At 38.0% G+C, this 24,444-nt stretch overlaps 1 protein-coding gene across 4 annotated transcripts in view; it reads right to left on the minus strand.

The window, feature by feature from the left end:
* Positions 1 to 24,444, minus strand: part of RANBP17 (RAN binding protein 17) — a 349,515-nt gene that overhangs the window by 61,690 nt on the left and 263,381 nt on the right. For all 4 annotated transcript variants that reach the window (XM_040262770.1, XM_040262768.1, XM_040262769.1 and 1 more), the window contains 4 exons: positions 20,239 to 20,342; positions 14,465 to 14,553; positions 5,098 to 5,205; positions 2,863 to 2,945 (listed from right to left, as the gene is read on the minus strand). In XM_040262770.1, coding sequence (XP_040118704.1) covers positions 2,863 to 2,945; positions 5,098 to 5,205; positions 14,465 to 14,553; positions 20,239 to 20,342 — 384 coding nt within the window. The remainder of the gene's footprint in view (positions 1 to 2,862; positions 2,946 to 5,097; positions 5,206 to 14,464; positions 14,554 to 20,238; positions 20,343 to 24,444) is intronic.

Genomic DNA, 24,444 nt, shown 5'->3' on the forward strand with positions numbered 1-24,444 from the left:
TGCCAGTCTTATAAAGACAATCACTGTGTTTCCCTTCTGTGCACTCTTCAACCAATAGATGTCACTAAAGACACCATTGCCCAGAGGCAAAGGGAAGAAAAGATCAGACAAATGGAAATTGAGCATAAAAAACATCCAGTTCTTAAAACTGAGAAGTAGGTTTCCAAAGTAATAACATTTATTACACTGCATGCAACATTTTAACCAAAAATTTAAGAAAGAAATTTCTTTTATTAAGTTGCTCAGGCTGAATGGATCATAGCACTAAATTTTGAAATACATGTCCTTGAAGCAATTTAAAACTCATTAGAAATAATAGGCTTGGGCTAGTAGAAAATGTGGTAAAATCTAATCCTCATCCAAATGTTACCTGGGCTGCACAAACAGGAAATTGTTTTGTGCTACTGTGGCTAACCTCATTGCTGACCCTGAGCTGTAACGGCAAGAGCAGCTGAGAGCTGAAGCAAAATTAAAAACTTACATCAAAGTATATCATGACAGAATGTAGATAAATAAAACAGCATATCGAAAGTATTATTTTTCTGCCAGTCTCATTGAGCAGCGAGGTGGAGGTATTCCACAAAATATGTAACACATCAGGCGCATTCGGAAATGAGTCCTTCCCCCACTGCCCTGCCTCAATCATCAACGGCACAAACACTGCCCACGGCAGGTGAGCAGAGAAGAAACCCAGTGAGGATGGAACAGAAGGGATCCCAGAGTGTTCTGGCCTCTTTCCTACATAGGTTTTCCCCTCCTTCACCTTGGCTTACCCAGAAAATAAGTAATGCTGGCTCTACTGTGCCCTTCTAGCCATTCTTTTCCCCTCACCTTCCAGACTCCTGGATGGCAGCTATAGGATCTCTCTTCAATGAGCGTATCAGAATCTCCAGAGGTAAAAGCGTGAGTAATAAAACATTACACAAGATAAAGACAGACAAAATCAGCTTGGCTGATCAGGGCCAGCATGTGGGATCAGTGAAAGCTGAAAAAGATGTTTCTGCTACTCTGTGTAATAAAGTGCCTGGGTCAAAGTCACTGGTAACAAAGTTGAAGGTCATTTTTCTATTGAGCCTTCATTTACTTTAAGTTTTAGGATAAAAATCACCATACTTTAAAGAACAGTGCTTCATCAAAAATACCCTAGGTACAATCTTCATGTGGCAACTCCCAAGTGGCAGAAAGGAATACGGAAAGACTACTGTCTGAAGTTACACAGACTTTGAATGAAATTCCCACCTGACTATTTGCTAACTATGTATTATTTGGCAAATCTTTAACCTCTATGAGCCTCAATTTCTTCATCACAGTAAACACAGTAGTTAACTTGTCTAAGGCCTTTCCGTGCACTATGTAACTGAATCCTCATAAGCACCTTCTAGACTTCCCTGGTGGAGCAGACAGTGAAGAATCCACCTGCAACACAGGAGACCAGCATTTGATCCCTGGAACGGGAAGATCCCCTGGAGAAGGGAATGGGCAACCCAGTCCAGTATTCTTGCCTGGAGAATTCAGTGGACAGAGGAGCCTACCAAGCCACAGTCCATAGGGTCACAAAGAGTCGAACACGACTGACACAACAATCTGAACTAGACAGAGAGGACAGCAGGTATCCATTATTTCTAACTTTATATACGAGAACACTAGGACAAAGAGTGTCTTAGCTGAAGGTCATGGCATTGATATGTGTTGGTACTAGAACTGGTACTCAGATCTTTTAATCTCCCCAAACTGTGTTTTTTCTAAGATACCATGCTTTTGGAAAAAGGTCCAGGCATACATCTTTGTATGATAAGACACTAAAAGGAATTAGATATACCCTGAAAACAACAGAAAACATAACAGAAGCTTTACAAAACTGTAGAATCTGTTTCTAGGTATCAAAAAGAAGTATGAGAATCACAGGCAACTTCTGAGGCCAAACATAGAGTTGGCTGTTGATCTGGAAAAGGAAGAACAGACAGGCAAAAAAGAAGAGGACAAAGAAAAGGAGGACCCAGGGAAACATCTCTCAAGGAGAAGAATATTGCAAGGAGTCCAGCCTGTAATCAGTATTTAGTCAGCGTGTGGAACACTAACTGAAGATTCTTATCTATTGTGGCATTCCCTGGCTACATAAAGTTCTCAGAGAGTTGAGAATTCCATTGATGAAGCTGTCAGAGTTGGCAAGCAGAAAAAAAAAAATTACCAATTTTTTTTTTTTTACTATTATTGAATAGGACAATCATTTCTGTAGAACACTGATTCTAAGGGTATGGTGCCCTCAAATTCCCTATAATAAAATATTTACTGCTCTTTACCAGGATGAGATGGCTGGATGGCATCACTGACTGGATGGACGTGAATCTGAGTGAACTCCGGGAGTTGGTGATGGACAGGGAGGCCTGGCGTGCTGCGATTCATGGGGTTGCAAAAAGTCGGACACGACTGAGCGACTGAACAGAACCAGGATATCTCCCCCAAATTCAGTGTCAGTGACACACTGGTTTAAGCATTCTTTGACCCAATATACTAAACTCCCTAATCTAAATTTTAGCAATTTTCAATATGCTATAACTTTTCAATATCCTATTTCAATATTGTATCTATAGTGTATTCCCTTTGCTTCTGACACTAAAGTTTTAGCTAAAAGAAAATTCATCAGGTTTGTCAGGCAAGATCTGTAGTCAAAGGCTGTTTGTTTATTCTGTTTATTTTTCCTGATGTCAATATGATAGCTACCCAGCTTTTTGCACCCCTGTTATCTACTTCACAAATTCATACAGATATGAAGTTTCAAAAGAACAAAATAACTAACATCTTTCTTTCCTCCAAAGAGATAAAAGTTATATTGCAGAGACAAATATGGAAAAGGATACTCACCATAAGTGCAAATCATTTTACTAGCTTCTCTGAAGAGAAGAATTCCATTAGGAGATGATACATCAAAATTCAAACGCTGGGATCTGAGAAATACAGCAAAAATTTAGACTATATGTACAGATAAAGAAACAAAATATAGGATTAAAATACCCAGAATTCTCATTTACTATAAGTAGCAACAGTGCAATTATCCTTTTTTAAAAGTATCATTCCATTAAACAAGTGGTGACAAAATGTATGTGCTAATTTTTTAGTAAAGATACTAGGACAATACAATTATTTTCATTTATTTGCTCATTCAAATAATTCATCTTTTTATCTGTCAAAACAATATCCTGACATCCTACATTACAGACCTCTTAGCCCCCTTTCCTTTCCTAAAAATGTCTGATAGATAATAATAAAAAAAAAACCAAGTATGTAAGTTTATATAGATACTTGTATAGAAATTTACATTTGAGATCTCCTGTAGTGCCTAATATACATCTTTAAAACAAATGATAATATAACAGGAAATCTAAGTACCTTTAATACTGCTCATATGCATAATGGATCATCTGATACTTCAAGCATATTTCAAACACATTAAATTACATACGGGGCTACAGTTTCCACTGCACATAGCTCAAGTAAAGAGAAACAAATCCCAGAAGTTCTAAATGAGAACAATTTTACTTCCCTAGTTTCTGACAGGTTGGGGGACAGTCTGAAAAGGGCAAATGACTGACATGCCATCCTGGCATAATATTTGCTTTTTAAACATCACTTTGACTTTAGTTGGCTCTAATCTGCCTTGCTGCTCTGCTTTCAACAAATAACCGTACATTTCTAAAAGGATCAGTGAAAATATGAAACACATCATAGCAAAGAAACACCAGGAAGCAAAGATACTTTGCTAAGGAATAGAATACACTGCTAGTTCTCTTTGTGTTTTCAAAATGCTTTAGAATTAAGTGCAGTTATAACTTATTAGAAGTGCTATTAGAAACATTTAATGGCTGACATACAATTCTGATTAAAGAAATGTATGTACACAATTCACATTAGGTTTCAGAGAAATATAAACAAGATAACATCTTCTGATATTATAGATTTTTGCCAAGTAGTTCTGAGAACAATTGTGCTAGATATGAATTATCCATCTATGGCAGATATAAAATATACAATGTAATTATTTTTTTCCTTTAGTATTAAATGTTTTATCAGTAATTTACTATTAATTATCTTGCTGAAAAATAGTAATTTAATAAAAACTAAATTTCTAATATAAAATATATAGCTACCCTTCCTTTAGTCTTTAAGGCACCTAGAGAACAGTTTTTAAAAAACCTAACAGCTTTCAAAAGAATAATACTCACATTTATTTATTTGCCAGGTCTTTTTCCACCTCTGGTTTTAAAATTTTTAAATTATTGCTGTGAAACACTCAGCACCAGAGATTAAATTAGAGATGCAATCCATACTCCTTCCCTGTCTGGATATCTCCCTTCCGACACGCAGTTTACAAAGAGGAACTGATGAAACAGGATCGCTACGTGACAGGTAGTCTGGTGCTAAGCCATATTCATAATGACACATTTTAAAGCGCTAAAACCAATTAGCTTATTACAGTGTTTCTCTTTTAGCTACACCTTTGTTAATATTTATATGCAGAGAACCCAAATCTCTGCTCCTCTGTGCAAATTACAAGGTTAACCAGGCAATTTCTGAGAAGTGTTGTAGTTGCTATTTAAATAAAAATTGTGAGTGCATAAATCAACCACATATGTGCATTTGGGCACAAAGGAAGAAGGATACCTTAAAAGTCAAAGCAGGGACAATCCCCAGGGCTTTTTGAGACAAACCATATGTCCATGAAATGCCCTTGGTGCCTTATCCACAAAATAAAGCATCTCAACTCAGAGACCTCTCAGCTCCTTTTCTCCTCTACAGAAAGCAGTGAAACAGTTAAAATCACCTTTCCTGCATTTCATGCTTTTGAATCTTTTAAATAATGATGGCTGTGGTCTTCCAACTTTTCCCCCAGTTGCCAGAGTCCCCATATACACCTAATTCTTTCTTCCCAAAGGTTTCAACCTTATATCTCTAATTCTACTGACTTCGCCGATCATCTTAAGTTTTGGTTCCTGGGTTCTTGCTAAGCCTTAAATACACACATTAGGCAAGAAAGTCTGGTCTCTGAAGTGCGCTACCAAATAGTAGATTACTTTTCCACTTGCCTATCACACCTCTTACCTGTTTTGCATCAGTTCTGCCATAAGTTTTAAGATGGGAGTTGTACATGCTGGCTCTCCATACCACTGCTCAACAGCCCTCTGAAGAATAGGAAGATACGTTGGGTACCTGTTATGAAGGTTGTTAAAGAATATAAGGGTCAAAAGAAATATTGTTCCTGAAAATTGGTGCCACTGAAAAAGAAAAAAAAAAAAAAGGAATCCACATTTCTTCTATGTGTAGCATACTTATGAACTACCATGTAAGCAACATATGATATTTACAGCAGTATACTTAATATTTGTAGGAAAGGAAAATAAATTTAGTTCATGAAGGTAAAACATTTGAATTGCTATTATCTAAGTTTCTTGCACATCAAATTACTGATTACTGTTTACTGATTACTGATTACTGTTCATTATATAACTTTTATATACACAAAATTAGAAAGTGAAAGTGTTAGTAGCTCATTCATTCGTCAGTAGCTCATACGACTTTCTGTGACCCCAAGGACTGTAGTCGGCCAGGCTCCTCTGTCCATGGAATTCTCCAGGCAACAATACTGGAGTGGGTTGTCACTCCCTGCTCCAGGGATCTTCCCAACCCAGGGATGGAACCTGGGTCTCCCACACTGCAGGCAGATTCTTTACCACTGTGCCAGGGCACAGTAAATAGTAAACCCCATGTATTTATCTCTCGGCTTAGAAATTATCTACATACATTCTTTTCCTTTAAAAAAAAATTGTTAACTTAATCAGCTGTTTAGTTTCACTGTAGCTCCAAGGAACACTCGGGATGACAGCTTGAAGAAAAGCTTTCAGTTCAGTTCAGTCATTCAGTCATTGCGATCCCATGGACTGTAGCACGCCAGGCCTCCCTGTCCATCACCAACTCCTGGAGCCTACTCAAACTCATGTCCATTGAGTGGGTGATGCCATCCAACCATTTCATCCTCTGTCGTCCCCTTCTCCTCCTGCCTTCAATTTTTCCCAGCATCAGGTTCTTTTCAAATGAGTCAGTTCTTCGCATCAGGTGGCCAAAGTATTGGAGTTTCAGCTTCAGCATCAGTCCTTCCAATGAATATTCAGGACTGATTTCCTTTTGGATAGACTGGTTGGATCTCCTTGCAGTCCAAGGGACTCTCAAGAGTCTTCTCCAACACCACAGTTCAAAAGCATCAATTCCTGGGTGCTCAGCTTTCTTTATAGCCCAACTCTCACATCCATACATGACTATTGGAAAAACCATAGCTTTGACTAGACGGACCTTTGTTGGTAAAGTAATGTCTCTGCTTTTTAATATGCTGTCTAGGTTAGTCATAATTTTTCTTTCAAGGAGCAAGTGTCTTTTAATTTCATGGCTGCAGTCATCATCTGCAGTGATTTTGAAGATTAAAAAATAAAGTCTGTCACTGTTTTCATTGTTTTCCCATCTATTTGCCATGAAGTAATGGCACCAGATGCAGCGATATTAAGTTTTCTGAATGTTGAGTTTTAACTTTTTCACTCTCCTCTTTCACTTTCATTAAGAGGCTCTTTAGTTCCTCTTTACTTTCTGCCGTAAGGGTGGTGTCATCTGCATATCTGAGGTTATAGCTATTTCTCCCGGCAATCTTGATTCCAGCTTGTGCTTCATCCAGCCCAACATTTTCTCATGATGTACTCTCCATATAAGTTAAATAAGTAGGGTGACAATATACAGCCTTGATGTACTCCTTTCCCTATTTGAAACCAGTCTGTTGTTCCATGTCCAGTTCTAACTGTTGCTTCTTGACCTGCATACAGATTTCTCAGGAGGCAGGTCATGTGGTCTGATATTCCCATCTCTTTAAGAATTTTCCACAGTTTGTTGTTGGCATAGTCAATAAAGCAGAAGTAGATGTTTTCCCAGAGCTCTCTTGCTTTTTTGATGATCCAGTGGATGTTGGCAATTTGATCTCTGGTTCCTCTGCCTTTTCTAAATTCAGCTTGAATATTTGGAAGTTCATGGTTCACGTACTGTTGAAAGAAAAGCTTTGGGTAGCTTTAATCTACTTAAGATCAGTTTGCTAAAAGTAGGCCCATGTACACTAAAGGAGAAATTGTCAAACATCCTCACCAATAGTGAGTGCATGCCTTGTATGCCTCTGATAAGTTCATGGCTGAGACCACCAGATCCTGGAAAACTCTGACTCAGCTTCACTGGTCCTTTACCCATAACTGGCCTCCTCTTTACTAAATGCACACAAAATGTAAAATTAAGCCCTAAAACTTTAGCAGAAAAAACCCTTCCTATGCTACTACCTTCATTTCTTTTTTCTTTTCCTATTAGATAGCATGTTGAAGAGCAGAGACATTACTTTGCCAACAAAGGTCGGTCTAGTCAAGGCTATGGTTTTTCCTGTGGTCATGTACAGATGTGAGAGTTGGACTGTGAAGAGAGCTGAATGCCGAAGAATTGATGCTTTTGAACTGTGGTGTTGGAGAAGACTCTTGAGAGTCCCTTGGACTGCAAGGAGATCCAACCAGTCCATTCTGAAGGAGATCAACCCTGGGATTTCTTTGGAAGGAACGATGCTAAAGCTGAAACTCCAGTACTTTGGCCACCTCATGTGAAGAGTTGACTCATTGGAAAAGACTCTGATGCTGGGAGGGATTGGGGGCAGGAGGAGAAGGGGACGACCGAGGATGAGATGGCTGGATGGCATCATGGACTCGATGAACGTGAGTCTGAGTGAACTCTGGGAGTTGGTGATGGACAGGGAGGCCTGGCGTGCTGCAGTTCATGGGGTCGCAAAGAGTCGGACACGACTGAGCGACTGACCTGACTGACTGACTGACTCTGTCTCTTTCTGATGTTTTCTAATATACTTGTCTTTGTTTCAGATATGAAAGTGCTGAACTGAATCACTTCATATTGTTCCTTTCCTGTGTGTTACGGGTAGTGACCTCCATGGTGAGGAAGATCACGATTTTCTTCCCTGCTCTTGGAATAAATTTCAAGTTCCTTGGCATGGCAAACAAGGTCCTTATCTGGTCCCTGCCTACCTGTGGTCTCATCTCTTAGTGCTCCTGCCGTTATCTATGGTTCAGCCATTCTTAATTCTCAGCAAATCCACTGATGCAGACTCTCCCTTGCCTCCATTCCTCTATATGTTGTTTTTTCTGTCTAATACATTCCAAACTGTATTTCAGTATCTAGCTCAAGTTTTACTTCCCCTGGGATGGTGAAATTTTCTTTTTCTTTTTGTTAAAGGGCATCAATCTCTTCCTCATCTAAGTTCACTTGAGCACTTTGACCACCACTCTTATAACAAACTGTATTATGGTTGACTGCTTGTATTACCCATCTGTTCCATTAGACAGTGAGTTTCTGAAGAGCAAAGACCTGTGTCTGCCCAGTATGTTCCTGCTGATTCCTGTCTGTCCCTCATATTTCATTAGAGATGCCAATTATTCCAAGAAGCCTCCATGACACCACCCCTAATCCCTCCCACCTAAGAGTGTCTCCTGTGCATGGCGCTCGTGCCCTAGTGCCCTTTGTGCCAGTCCTATCACAGCGCCTCATCTCTCCTACCATATGCTTTCTGAGAGCAGTGCATAGGCAGGTACTGATTGCATGTACCTGGCACAAAATGGATTTCAAAAAATATTTGTTGCGGTAAACATGAGGTGTAGCGTACTTGATTAGACCTACCTATTTGATTTTTTTAAGCTGTGCATTTCACTTTGAAGCTTCAGGAAATACTTCACAAAACATTCAATGAAAATAAGCCCTCAAATACCTTAAGAGTGTCATGCGCCCTAAAAATGCAAAAAACAATACTTTTGACCCACTAGATATACCATATTAAGGCTGTATTTGAATATATAGAAACAATTTACATAAGTATTTATTGAAGGCCTAGTCTATAAATGTCTTATGACTGTTAAGACTCTGTAGAGACATCAATCAACCAAACATTAAAACAATCCCTGCCCTCATGGAATTTATATTCTAATAAGATAGAAAATTAAACATATATATGACACATTAAAAAGTACTACAAAGAAAATAAGGCAGAGATAGGAAATAAGAAGTGTGTGTGTGTGTGTGTGTGTGTGTGTGTGCGTGCGTGAGATTTCAGTTGGATGAAAATGAAAAATACAAAATCAATAAACTTGATTATTAACTATTTTGGCTATTGTCAGATAACTTAGTTTTATTTTTTCTATGGATTAGAAATCTGCTGCTTTTTTTTTTACAGATGATAAATGCTATGTGCTGTGTACTGTGCTAGGGGCCAGGGATCCAGAGATAAGTAATACATGGTTTTTATTCCTGTGAATCCATGCTTCAGTATGGGTGGTAAACACATAATAGGAATGCTCTGAGTACCAAGATTCTGAAGCAATGTTGCAGGAGTACAAATGAGACAATACTCCATCAAGAGAGCTGAGCACAAACTCAGTGCTCGAGTGGGAGGGACCTGGAGCCTCATCAGGAGACTGAAAAGACCCAAACCTCAGAACCTAAGAATATCATAAGCACCAGAAGTCCCTTTGCAAAGCATTCTTAAGACATTAGGGCCATCATATTTTTCAGAGCACACTGTATTCACTATGGGATCAGGCCCGGGGATATGAGAGGATGTTCCCTTTTCTGTGTAGAATGAGAGTGGGGCCAATTCTAATATGCTTCTGACAGAGGTGACTGCCACAGAGAAAATGAGTGATTACTGGGAGGCGGAGTCGAGGTCTACCAAGCAGGGAGGTTAAAGGGCTTCAGACTGAGGGTCCCAAACTCAGATTACAGGGTGAGAATCAGAACGCACTCGAGGAGATTAATTTTCCAATGGCCTTGTGAGAACTACGTATATATGGGTAGGAGGAAGACAGCAGGGAGCCCTTTGGTAGAAGTGGCACTGATCTAATTGCTTTCACCTAGAAAGATCTGTTCAATGAAGTCTGAAGGTCAACACCAGATAAATAAAAAATAAAAAAGATTAATGATTTGTTATTGCCGTATAAGATGTTAAACATGAAAAGCTGAAAAGCATGAGGTTTGCTTATTGACTACACCCATCCATCATCCATCCAACTATTCGATAGTTGCTTACTATGTGCTGGACCCCAAGAAAGTAAAAGTTAGAATGTAATTCTTTTTCTCTGAGATTTCACAGTAGAGAAACCATTCTAGTATACTAGAAGGCAACAAAAGAGCTTTTGTTAAAACTTGTAGGAGGTAAGAGTGTGAGGATGTGGTTCCAGAACAGAGTAGGCTGCCAGTTCAGAGCCTTTTGTTAAAGTATTCCCTGAATGTGAACCATCTATATCTTTGTTCATGGAGGCAAGTGCTGCTGGGAAGCCTTCTGGCAGAGGCCTATCTATCCTTCAACACCTAGCTCAACTGTTACTTCCCTGGGGAACCTACTTCTTGCCCCAAACACCAACCTCTTCTTCTTCAAAGTTCATATGGTCCTTGCCACACGTCTTTGTTACAATACATTGATGGTTTATTAGTTATTTATTACAGCCACTGGATTATGAGCTTCTAATGAGCAATCCACTTTACTCATTCTTATAAAAAGCATACATTTTATTAACTTCTCATGCTTATCACAATGTACTAATAAAAATCCTGCAGAATAGCATATTTTCAGGATTACTTTCTTCCCTATTTCAGTTTGTCCAACACACTGCTAACTATTTTCTTCTTGAAATATAATTCTGATTCTGTTAGTCAATCAAAACTATTAATTACTTTATATACCATCTATGGAGTAAGTTTTTCAGTTCCTTAGCCTGATAGTTAAGGGTCCCAGACAACCTGTGTCCAACCATAAAATAAGTGGTATCTTTGACTAAATATCTTTTTCACTCTCCTTCCTAAGTCTGTACTTAGACCAACAAAAACTCTCCTGCTTCACAATTCCAATAGTCCAATTCTACTTATTTGCTAAGATTCAGAGAAATGTCTTCACCTTTACAGAGCCTTTCCTGATGCCCCAGATAAATGCAATCACTTTATTTATGTTTTTTATGGCACTTAACATCTTCTGTATTTTATTACAGTCACTTAGGTAGTTAACTAACTGACTCTATCAAACCATAAGCTCATTTTGGGGTAGGATCTAAGAAAAATCTACATCTCTCATGAATTTTAGCATAGTTAGAGAAATATGCTGGATAGGTGAGCAAATCGGATTCCTTTGTCTCATTACATATTAGGGAAAGGAACTCACAACAGTGGTGGAGTGTATTTACTTTGTGCCAGACACTGTATTAAGCCTATATATGCACATATATATATGCATACATATGTGTGTGTGTGTGTGTATATATATTAGTTCACTCACTTCTTAGAACATATCTGAGAGATAAATTATTATTAGCCCTGTTTTATGGAGCAGAAAACTGTGATTCTGAGACATTAAGTTATTTACCCAAAACCCCACAGGTTGTTAAGTGGTAAAATCAGGACTGGAACTGTTCTATTTCAAAGTTGTTTCTGCTCCCCCCTTACAAATCTCAAGGTCTTGGCTTATCTTTATATAATATGTTTATGCATATTAATCAACAGCACTGATTGCATGACTGAAAACAGTGTACTCAAAGATCAGAATTATGACAATTAAAAGAATAAGTGTGAGGGAACAGCATCATACACATTCCTTCATTTTTTTTTAAATTTCCTGCTGGATTTTTGATACTTAGGTCTGTGTATGATCTGGGAAAAGTTTACACAAGGCGACTAAGTTCACTGCAAGGTAAGATGCTTTTCACTGTTACACTCTCAGTATAGGGCTAAAGAAGTAGCAATGTTCATCTTCCGTTCTCTGGTAGTGGCACAATTTATCAACATGGTTGCTGTGTAGTTCCAGGCAATCTAGGCTTGGAAGGACAGAGTGATAAGCAATGTAGTTTGTGTATCAGTTAATGCAGTCAGTGTTTATAGAAATGCTTTTAAATTAAACAGCTAACCACTAAAATAGCATTTTATCAAATAATCACCATAAATAAAATGCATTTTGACTTTAAGATGACATGTGCTCTTATGGGATGTTTCTTCTGCATGCTAAGGACTATACAGAAAATTAAAGAACACACATTTTTTTTGTGGATAAAAGGCAAATAAACTTTTCCCAGCAGTAATGTGAGAACCATCACTGACGGTTTGACATATCAATATTTCAGGAAGAATAAATGACTTTCATATCTATGTTTTTTTAAAATCATATACTTACTCATTTTTATATTACTAGAATACTTTGGAAAGAATCTCTACTTTATCACCTGAAACTGCTTAAAGTATTTCAGAATATTTTAATAAAGCTCTTTGAATTATCAAATAATATAACTTTTAAACAAATTTTACTATTATTATAAATATTTGCTCTTCATCCCTTGCCCAAAGGAAAACTATAAATCTTGCCTCAACTGAATGAACACCATTTATCATATTCATTTTGTTGTCAATACAATTATGAAAAGCCTTTGGCCTTTTCCCAAGGAAGCTGATTTGCTACTGAAACTCAATCATTATAAGCAAGGCTGGTACCAAGCCACCTCGTGTGGCCATCTAACATAACTTCCTGCATAACTGACACTTCGCCCTCCGCCCCGACCCTAATAACATCCATGTCTATGGGCCAAAGGAGGAGACAGTGGTTTCTAGTCCAAAACAAAACAGTAAGTCTCAAGGTTTTGCCATTTGCTATTTTCTGCCATCTGCTGGACAAAAGTTTCATTTCTGATAGGTGCCCAACAGAAGGAGCTAAGTGAGGAAATGAAAAGGGCTTAATTAAAAAGTTAAATTATAGTATGTTCTATAAATTTTAGGCAGTACCAATTATGACAGATAGTTCTATTATTTGATGGTGAGGGGAACGTTCTTATCTTAACGCTTGGTTAAGATTGTTGATGAGGAAAATGAGAAGCATTAATCGCTGGACATCCTAGAACTGTACTTGATTTCAAGATAATCGTCAATTTTAAAGTGCCAAAATGAAGTTTTAGTCATTTTTAAAATAAATTAGAGTTTTTGCTTTGTGAGCTTCTATTTGTGTTTAGAGAAATGACAGAGTCATATGTAATTCATTTGTTCTTCACAGTTAAAAGAGTTGTATGACCTTCTATGTTAAAGTCTACAGTCTGCACATGTACTTTGTATGCTGGTACAAAGACATACATGATTTCTCAATGGAAGGAAATTCTTATCTCTAACCCTTCTGTGGACACACAAATCTGATGAGGTAGGTTTTAATAGTAAGTAAAAATATAAGTCAGTATTTAAATTAATGTCCAACAATTTCTTTAACATGTGGAGATCTCCCTGAAATGTACCCAGATCCTGTTATGTTTTTGCCATACATGTGCCATCAGTTGAAGACTATCTTTAACAAGTTTTGTTGGCGATTTATGAGGGAGGTTCGATAAAAAGGGTTTGAAAAGAGCAACTGAGAAATAATGTAACTTAAAAAGGAAGTTGTTTAAGGTTATAGAATTTCTCTTATGCACTGATGGTTTCCTGTATTGAACACAAAGGCATGAAAACATTATGTTACTTATATAACTTGCATAAACTATCACTTTCTGTTAAGATCAAACAGGATTCATGTAATACTGTTAAAACAATGTTAACAGTAACATCTATGCTTACCTGTTATGTTCCAGACATTATATTAATACAAAGTGCACTCCCTATTTCTATGGTTACAATAAGCCACGATACTGGATGTCTCTTTTTTTAGATGAGGAAATTCAGAGAGGTGAAAAAAATTGCCAAAGTTTACACAGCAAATGGAGATCTAGGAATTCAAGCCAGGTCTGCCTAACACCAAATCCATGCTCTTTTTACTCATAATCATGAGGCGATTTTGTTTCCTTAATTTTTTTGCTGTCTGTACTAAGTCTTGGCAGTGGTAAATTCAAATTTTATATCATGTGAAAAATCCTAACCATTTATTTTCCCCTTTTCTTGTCCATTAATGTTTTCATGATGATGAAACACTATAGCATGATGAATTAATAAGCCTCAAAGAGAAAAAGTGAAATCAGCTCTGCTATTTGAGATAGAGTAAAAATCCAAATCCCTTAGAAAATGCCAAATGGTAGGCTTCATTGATCTTGATTTAAAGATGCTAGCCCAAGAACCCCACAACCCCCACATAAACAATCATTTGGGGATGTGATTTTTAAGTTGTCAATATTTAATGGCATCAAAAAAGTGACCTCTCGGAGCTGGGTCTCCAAGTGCTGTGCTCAGTTATCTGTACTGCTGCCACTGTGCTGTAATTTTTAGCTGATTACACATTAGTTCATTTAGCTTTGTTTCCTCTTCCCTACTGTGCCATACTATTAAACGAAAGCCAGGGGCCTGGCATCCCTCTGTGCACAGAGCTGGTATTGTCACAGTGTAATAAGGATACATCCAGTCAAACAGCATGGTGTAGCTGGTCTTTGTGTTCAGTGCAAAGGCAATCCCTCGAAGATCTCTTGCCAGCCCGATCAACATACGCTGTCAGTGGGAAAGAGACACAGTAATTGATTTTCACGTTAGCACAGAGCAGATGGAGTAATAATCAGGCAATAATGACCACATATCTGATTTTGATTCATTAGCTAAAATGTCTCGCTCAGATCTCTTTCTATAGAAAGCCATAGACTTTTTAAGCAAACAGACCATCAGATCTGCTGACCAACCCTGCTTCTTATAAATTGAGCTAAGTCATAATTCCAGTGGCATAGAAACATTTAGATTAACATTTTTTTTCCTGAATAATGCCAAATTAGAAAAAAAAAGAGGACAGATAATTCCACAAAACAGAAATGTACAGGGTCTAGACATTATAAAAACAAATCTTAACCACATTGGCTTGTAAGAAATCAGTCCCACTAGGCAATATAGAGTCTCACCTGAAAGCACAGTGGCATTTAAAGATCCCTAAGGAATATTCTCAGCAACTCAGGACAACATAAAACTGACCAGATGGCCTACTGGTACTGTGACACACCCAGAATGGCACTCACATTCCCCAAGCAAGGAAAAGAGTTCTTCAATATTAGAAGACTTGCATTTAAACCGAGCTTTACTTCTTAACTGTAAGACTTTAAAGCAAGGCAATTTATCAGTCTCAGTTTTCTCATCTCTAAAAGGGGCTAATAATGTCTTTCTTACAGAAGTAGAGTCAGGAATAAATTTATATAAAAATGCCTAACAAGAGACTGATACATATATATGTTTTCCATAAATATTTAGCTTTAGAGAAAACAAAACAAAAATTTGACTCTTAAATAAAAGAGATTTGATTTTACTCTGGACTCTTTCTTAATTAAGCTGTCCTTAGGATGATGTTTGGGAAGAGAGAAAGAAAACCCATGAACAGATGCTAGAATGTCAGAACCAAGAGTACAAATAAACATAATTGCAAAACAAGGGGGTGTGATAATTAAGATATGCAACTGTGACTTCTGAAGATACTGTTTTCAGTGGAAATATTCTGCTAGAAAATGGTCTCTGAACTTTTGTTTTTTAGTCATATTTTCTTTTCCCTCATACTTTGGTAATAAATGAAAATCTCTACCGGAGGGCATTTAAATTAGCATTAAGGATCTTGGAAGTGAATCCTGACCACCATTTAATGGCTAAAAAATTTCAAAATCGGAAATAGTTTATCTGTCACAAAGATCTGTAATTTTTGATTCCCTGCCCTCCCATGCCCCATACCTAAAAGGTGACTCAATATAACTGGAAGTTTTTTTTATAGGAATATTCAGTTTTTATACTGCATAACAGCTTATAGAATGATGGTAACCTGAATTTCTGAATCTGTACACCCTGAATGTTTGTTTCTGCTTCTTTAAATAACTTATTCCTTTTCCTTTCATAAGCTTACCTATTTTTCTATAATCGGCTAGTCTCTCTGTAGTTGTCTCATATGATTGCTACTTTAAAAAAAAAACACACACACACATTTTGCCTCTTATGGAACCCATTTTCATCACCTGGAACCTTTCTCCTCTTTCTCAGGAGAGCTTTCCATGTTTCTTGCAGCTTCCAGAACAAAATATGTCTTCTAAGAAGTCTTCTTTGAACAACTCTATTCTAATTCTCTTTGCAGTGTTCCTATCAAAGTGGCCTTTTCGGGTTCTATTTTTATTATGCACACTTACAGGTTACAGGCTACTCTTCAAATAATCTTAAGTTTTCACATATACATAAGGTACTCAACCATTCAACTCTAAACTGGTCAATAGGAAAAATGAGTTTTAGTTTGTGTCTAGTGTAAAAGGCTCTAAAAATATTTTAGACTATCCTTATTACCCCAAAAGGTTAATGTTTATTTTATCACCAATTTTTCTTTCTTAAAAGATGCCAAGTTAATAGAAGGGCTCTAATTTATGAAATTATATCAATGTTTAATATTAGAAAATGTTACTACAAGGCAAAGAAAGCATATGACAATATAGTAACTATGTTTTCATTAGATTCAATTGAGCAGGAAAATGCAGTATTAATGTGAGGAACAGATTTATTATGCTCAATTTTTTTTATCTCAAAGCAACAATAGTACTGAAATAATCTATACAGATGCTCAAACAACACTAAAGAAGTACTTTCTTGATAGTCAAAACATACCCAGTTTTGGTATGAGACAAGGAAAACTGTTATAGTTCAACCAGGCTACCAAACAATCTCAGAAAGCAAAGGGTGATCTGACTGAAATTTAGGGGAGGAAGAGGCATGATTTACCATCTCATTCAAAATAGTGGAAAGAGGTTTATGTAAAAAGTTACCTTTCTCCTATAGCTACTCATACATGACTAGTCTGAAAAATGAGAGGTCCTTATAAAGTGAGGCTGCTTTGGGGAGTGGGCAGGTCTGGGGTGCCTAATCCTCAGGATCCTTTCTGGGATAGTTCAAGGAGAAACTGCTTGGCGTTTCAGCCTTCTGCATGGTGAACGGTTGTCTGTGTGCCAAGTGTGAGATGGATGGGCTGGGAAACAGCTGAAATGCGACTCCTTCCACCCTGACCCCCAAAACAGGGTTTCTAATGGAAAGTCTGACAGACCCTTTACTGTAGTGGCACTACTGGGGGCAGCTATAATATTATCCTCATAATTCTACTATATAATAACAACAAAGAAAAAGAAGGTGAAGGGTCATTGTGCTTTGTCTTTAGAATTAAGATGGCTGTCTTCATCCTTACAGCATACTCTTAATTCTGGAGACACATCTTAATAACCTCTAAATAGTTCCAACAAAAGAGCCGTGTCAGAGGAATGAGCAGGCCCCAAGGTGTTTCAACTGGAGTGTTTTCATCTGCCTTTATTGCTCTATCCCTCTCCAGAATTAAGGCAATAACCTGTGATAAATTATTCAGGAACTGCTACAGGGATCAAAGCAAAATCATTCTGTTAAAGTGCTGTTTGCAACATTTGGCACTTAGTGCGAAAACTTTTAATGTGCGCATGCTGAAAATCTAGGATTTTAAATAATTTAACATTGTGGAGTTTTTACGAAGGGACTAAAGATAGCAGGTTCCTATTTAACTGCTCCTTTTCCTCCTAGAAGTTTTCATTCATTTTCCTAAAACCGATGACGTCATGGCCAAATCAAAAATGATGCATGGGTAGTCAGGGTATTGGACTGCATTTTACTAAGGGTACAATTATAGGGGGAAACATTTACTGTGAACTAATGCTTTAGAGCCAGGGTTTGTCATGGCAGTTTCTTCCTTTTCCCCTTTACTTGGAAAAGAAAAACCCAAGACAAAAATTCAATGTTCTCTTCAATTTTATTAGGACTAAGTAAGAAAACAAAGCTATAAATTTAGGAGTTTTAGAGCATTTCCTCCTCTCACAACCATATTTCAATTTGGCAATGTAGGTGCTTAATGTTTGTGCTCGTCCTGAAATCTGCATTTGAAAAATATCTATAAACAGGGAGTTACAAAATCCTGGTAAGAGTTGCAAATTAAATGAATTTGGCAGTCCTGCAGCATTTTCATAGAGATATTTTAACAGCATCACCTCCTGTGGATTGGAATACTAAATACTTTATTGAAGAACAAAACAGTACTCTTTTTATCTTTAGTACTTGCAAAATGAAGTACCTGAAAGCACTTCTGCATGTATTATTTATTCATCATGATAGAAAAATAGCCTTAACCTAATAAATTACATTTAAAAGCATTTAGTGCAAAAGTTTTGTTTATGATAAAGCAACAGATTTAGTTCTTTATCGGTAGCTTAAAGCACCAAGTTTTCTTTATACAAATTAGACAGATGGTGCTTACAGTAGAATTTACTAAAGGTCTGTCACAACAAATGCAGCCAAGCTGCATATTTAATCACTGCAGAATCTTGTCTACCTGCAGCTGCCAACTGCTAATCCAATTTCCCTGATAAATGTGGCAAGAGACACGATCAGCAATAAAGAGCATCTAACTCCATTTTCCTGCAGGGCGTCTTTTGATGAACATTTAGGACGGAAGCGCGAAGTGCACTGTGTGGCCTTCGTTCGTGGCAGCTGCATGCATTCTGAGGCACAGTTCTCAGGTTACTCACTTAATTCTGCCACTATCATTACGTTGCTATTGATCTCAGTAGCTGTTGCCTACACAGCATTACTCTAGATGAAGCTGAATCAGGCAGTTATCATGCATCAAACTTGCTCAAAAGCCTGGAGATTTCCCCTTAATTACTTGTGATTTTATTTGCAAATACCGTTAAAGTGTAATCAAGCAGTCACTTTCCAGGGTCGTTAAGAACTTGCTGGTTTAGGGATATATCACTGGAACTCCATTAAAAATGACTCTAGGAAGATGGTTTCTATCAAACTGGATGGGATTACATCAAAATGGGCTTGGAGTATAATGAAATCTTCAAATGAGACAAATGTAATTTTTAAAAAGATACTCTTTTTCAATCTTACTGCTTCTTTTCTGATATAAAGGGCAGCGATAGCCACCTTAAAGTTGCAAAGATTTATTTTTGGTCATTAAAAATATTTGGAAGACAACTGAAAAATAAAGCTAACCTGAGTAGAAACTCTGGTGAAGAATTTCAGCAACATTACACACACACAGAAAATCACTAAGATCTTTTTTTACTTTTAAAGTTCTATGACAATTGCATATTGATAAACATTCATTTCAAAAACTCTACTTCAAAATAAAAGGTACAGTGTTTAGTTAATTATTTTTTAGTAGATGAACTACACTAAATAATCACGAAAGGCCATCATTCTTCTATTTGGCTTCTTAGTGCTAATATTTCTTTTTAGTAGAGAGAAGAGCTGTGCAAAATGATGGTCTGTATTTTCAACGTATCTCAAATAACAGTAAACATGATTCAAGTATCAGCAGGAAAGGTGCCTACATTATCGGTATATATTCATTAGTCTTTTAAAAATACTAACCAGTGTCAGTCTATTTAATATAGCCCTGATGCATGAGAATTTCAGAAGATGTTACTCCTATTTAGCAGATCTCGTGCTCCCCATCCCCCATATTAAAACATGGGGCTGTGTTGTCACAAACAGCTTGCTACACACTTAAGGATTTTACTAATAAAACATAATGTTGTCTTAGATATTATGACTGTTGCCACAGCTGAACTGACTTGTCAAATCAATCCTAATATGGCTCCCACAGGCACATAAAAACCTTATTTAGCTATCTGTTATCCTAATCACTTTGTTCAGTTTAAGAACGCAATACTTCAAGACCAGCTCCTATTTATACATATATGCCTAGCCATTTAATAAAGTCTTGATTTATATAAATTCTTGTTTTAAAAATATTTAGAGAGGTGGTATTTTAGCATGTGTACATTTGCGCATTCCTCCATATAAATATGTTGAAACATACAGTGCGGGGTGGATGAGGGAATAGGGACATCTAAAGTGGCGTACTCACGAGAAATGTTCTTTTAAAAGATACTGCCATGGGAGACAAATGTGTCTTGTAATCATAAGCTGACTATCTGCAATCATTTGATAACCTCAAAGTCCATTTGGATAAGAAACTAGAAAAGCACTTATATGAAAAGTACACCTCGAAGACTCATGTATGTGGGAAATTAAGACTGATGGGGCACGAAGCACACGCAAACATGCAGACCTTTTTCTGAATTTATACCTGGATTTTGTCCTAGAATGAGCAAAATCACCTTTTCCCATGTTCGGAAACAAACCCACCTTTACATCTTCTTGTTTAAAGTTGTTGTTGAATATCTGTAATACTGTTTCGAAAGAGACTGTAAGAGGCAGCATGAAATTTTCAAATTCATCCTCATCTTCGCCTATCAGAAAAACAAAAGGGTCATCACGGTTTAAAATGCATGCTATTGTCCATTAGCCTTCACAGTGAGTGCTTTATTCAGGCTCAGAAATGTTCTCGAGAAGGGGTCAGCCTGCACTCACATCCGTACCACATTCTGTGCTTTGGCTCATTGAATATTCTGGTGTTTTGCCTTCTCTTTTGCACCAAATGAAATAGCAAAATTACTTACCAGCCATTTTTTTCTCTGGCTCTTTATTGGATCAAACAGACTCATGCCCCAGGCACCTCAGCCTTTCAGCTCTTAGGGCCCCCAGAGCTTCCCTAATGCCTCAAGGAAAGCCCCTTTCAAAGCCTCAGAGAACAGGGTCTGTTTTCCTTTTCTCTTTAGGTGCCAAGGCCCTAAAGGACTCACAGACTCAGGTGCCCAGATAGTGCTAAGTTATTATTCGTTTTTATTTATGTTCTTTTTTATTAATTTGTTAAATAGCTGTCAGGGAAACAGGATGGGGTCCTGCCAAAACAGGATGAGGTCCCTCATGGGTCATTATGATTTTAAGTACATTCTCCGTGAGTAGACTTCTTTTTGCAATAAGCTTCTTTTTCTTTTTATAAAAGAAGGAAGAGACATTTTCTACTGTTTTTCACTATGAAAGTAGAATCTTCACTTAACATATGGATACGCACAATTGACAATTTACATTCTATCCTTCACAAGAGTGGGTTCCTTCAAATGAGAAAGTTTACTCATTCATCTTATGCTGAGGGAATTGTGAGCCCCACTTTACAGATAAAGAAACAAGCAGAGAAATGTTAAGTGACTTGCTTAAGGTAGCATACTTAGCTGGAGGTGGAATTATACTGTCTAGATCTTGTGATTTCTGTGTTATCATTTTTTAAACAGACAGAGAGGAAACAAGATCAGAGGAGAACCCAGTGGTTCTCACAGTTTGGTCCCTGCCCTAGCAGCATCAGCATCACCTGGCAATTTGTTAGATAGAAAATTTCAGGTTCCGTCCCAGATCCAGCAATTTTTGTTTTAAGCAGCCCTCCAGGTAATTTCCGTTCAGTTCAGTTCAGTCGCTCAGTAGTGTCCGACTCTTTGCAACCCCATGAACCGGAGCATGCCAGACTTCCCTGTCCATCACCAACTCCAGGAGTCCACCCAAACCCCTGTCCATCAAGTTGGTGATGCCATCCAACCATCTCATCCACTGTCGTCCCCTTCTTCTCCTGCCTCAATCTTCCCCAGCATCAGGGTCTTTTCAAATGAGTTAGCTCTTTGCATCAGGTGGCCAAAGTATTGGAGTTTCAGCTTCAAAATCAGTCCTACCAATGAACACCCAGGACTGATCTCCTTTAGGATGGGCTGGTTGGATCTCCTTGCAGGTAATTTAGATGCATGCAAATGTTTGAGAAACACTGGCCTACATGTTACTCTACAGATAAGGAGGGTCGACATGAGTTTGAGCAAGCTCCGGGAGACAGCGAAGGACAGGGAAGGCTGGCATGCTTCCTGGCAGTCCATGGAGTTGCAGAGAGCTGGACATGACCAGTGACGGAACAACAGCAACAGGAGGGTGTGGTCGAAGGCGACACACACAGGAAGTCAAGGGCAGAGTCAGGGCCTTTGACTCTTCAGGAGCGGCTCATCTGGCTTGACCCTGATCTTCGGTGACTTCTCTTTCCCTTTAAATGCATACACTTTGTTTCTGGAGTCTAGCAGATTCAGGGGCTTTGCTTTGCTGACAAAGAGATGTCAAAAGGCCGATGACTCTTTCTTAGTATGCTGTTTAACACAAGGATGAGGGTACTAGGTGAAGGGAAACCAAACTATAGTGACCTCGAGGTGCAATGGCAGTGCGTCTGACTCCAGGTTAAAATCTCCGCTCTGCAAAGTTGACTATGCAACCAAGTTACTCCTCTTAAACACACCCTCTGTCAACTGGTGCTAACATTAGAGATCTTTACAGGAGCTAGTTTTATTTTTCAAAGCCTAGGTTAAATGATAGCTTTCCCAATGTCTGAATCAAACGCCCCCTCACATACTCTCTTAAGATTCTACTGCAAGCTTTCCCACCTTCCTCTGGGTTCCCACAGCATTTTGTTTGATTCTTTAGATGGCATTTGTCAGTCTGATGGGAATGGCAGATATTTTGGCAGATAGCTAACCCTAACACTAGAAATACCACCTACATCATTCCACCACTACCACCATTAGATGAAGATACTGTGGGGATTAAATGAGATAAAATTTATAATGTGTGTATGTAAATGGTTAGATCTATCAGCCTACAAGGACAGTATCTCTGGCTTTGCTCCTGGAGAGCTGAAACTGCATCTTTTTGCTTCTGTGTGAAGGAGAACGCTGTAGATAAGACACGGTGATAAACAGACCCAAAGTCTGGCTCCACTATGTACTTTTCAAGTATGGATATTTGCACTTTGGGTCTCAGTTTTCTCACCTATAAAATAAGAAAGAATACCTATCTTTGCAGGTCACTGTGTTTACCGAATGTTTTCGCACACACACAATAGACGATGCACCTAGAACAGTGCCTGGTGTGTATTAGGGAAACTGTGCATGTGAGTGAAGAGTAGCTGCTCAACTAAAGGTAAGTTTTAAAAACATCTTATTTTCTTAACACCAAAGACAGAAAAAATACTAACTGGAGTAAACATCAATTCCTTACATATATAATACATTATATTTAAACTATGTAATCTCACTCTTCTAAAGATGGGATTAATGAGATCAGTGATAATGATCACTGCAGGCAGATAGGGTGCTAAAAAGAATGGATGCTTTGAAAGTTCTATGCTTGAATCCTGGTTCTGTCAGTATTAGCTGTCTGGTTTTGGATAAATTCTCTTCACTCATCTGTAATTAAGAGACATAACATTTACTTCTTAAAGGTAGCTGTGAGGATTAAATGATAAAACACCTGTATGCCCTGTTGCTTAGTGTCTGGCACTTAAAAACGATAGCCAGGAACATTTTTGTTGTTTTGAGCGTAACATGAACTTAAGAGAGGTGATTATGGTGGTCAAATAAAGTGTGACAATGAGGTTGCCAGCCCAATATCCTTCCTCTGGGAGCAAGGTAAGGATGTTTACTCAGAACAAAGATAAACTCAGAACTTGGAACATTTAAACCCTTCATGTAGTATACTGAGTTACAGATTTAAAAAATTCCTGACTGTCTCTTTCCTCATCAAAGTTTGAGGCAAGCCAGGACGTTAGGAGCATAAGAGAAAGTCACCAAAATGTGAAGGGAAAAGTCAAGATGCAAATACTAAAGAAAGCAATGTGAGCAGCAATTTTACTTAATGTCACTTCCTCAGAAAGGATTTCCCAGACTGCTCTACCCAAACAGCACCGCAGTGGGTGTCCTCCACCCCCACCCGCCTTCCAACCTCATAAACTACTTCACTTTTCTTATGAGACTATGACTGGCTATTAATTTGCTTACTTATTCACTGTCTTTCCTACTAGAATGTAAGCTCCTTGGGGAAGGAACCCAGTCTGTTTTCATCATAACTGTATTCCCAGTGCCTAGAAAAGGGTCAAGAATTTGTGTAGTGACTGGAAAACAATAGCTATTTCTTGAGTACGTACATTTGCAGCCAATGAATCTGGTACTTAATCTACTTAACAAACACCTATGTAGCCTTTACTATCTTCAAAGCACGGTTACGTCAATAATGGTCACAACAGTCCTATAACGTGGTATGATTATTTCCTTCAATTTAATGTGAACAGAGAGGTTGAAGGAGTTAAGCAGTTTGTCCAACATCTTCTGGCTGGTAAATGTCAGTGAACCACGGTCTCCAGCCAGTTCTGCTTTACTCCCCAACTCTACTTCATGTTCTTCCCCTCTATGTCTCCGACAGGGTGGAAGGGGTCGGAGGTAGGGACTGAAGTCAGGGTCACAAAATCTTGACTTTGCAGTTGCATGAAATTAGAAGAGGGTGAAGAACAATTAATTTGGTTCTGATGAGAAAAAGGGACTCCTCCACAATCACCTGAGTTTAAGGTGGGCAAATGAGAAACATTGGTGCATTATTCCCACAGAAACATTTATGTGTCAATTAGCACTGTTCCTATTATTGCAATGATATGTT

This window comes from Oryx dammah, unplaced genomic scaffold (genome assembly GCF_014754425.2).
Source record: "Oryx dammah isolate SB20612 unplaced genomic scaffold, SCBI_Odam_1.1 HiC_scaffold_20, whole genome shotgun sequence".
Taxonomy (NCBI): domain Eukaryota; kingdom Metazoa; phylum Chordata; class Mammalia; order Artiodactyla; family Bovidae; genus Oryx; species Oryx dammah.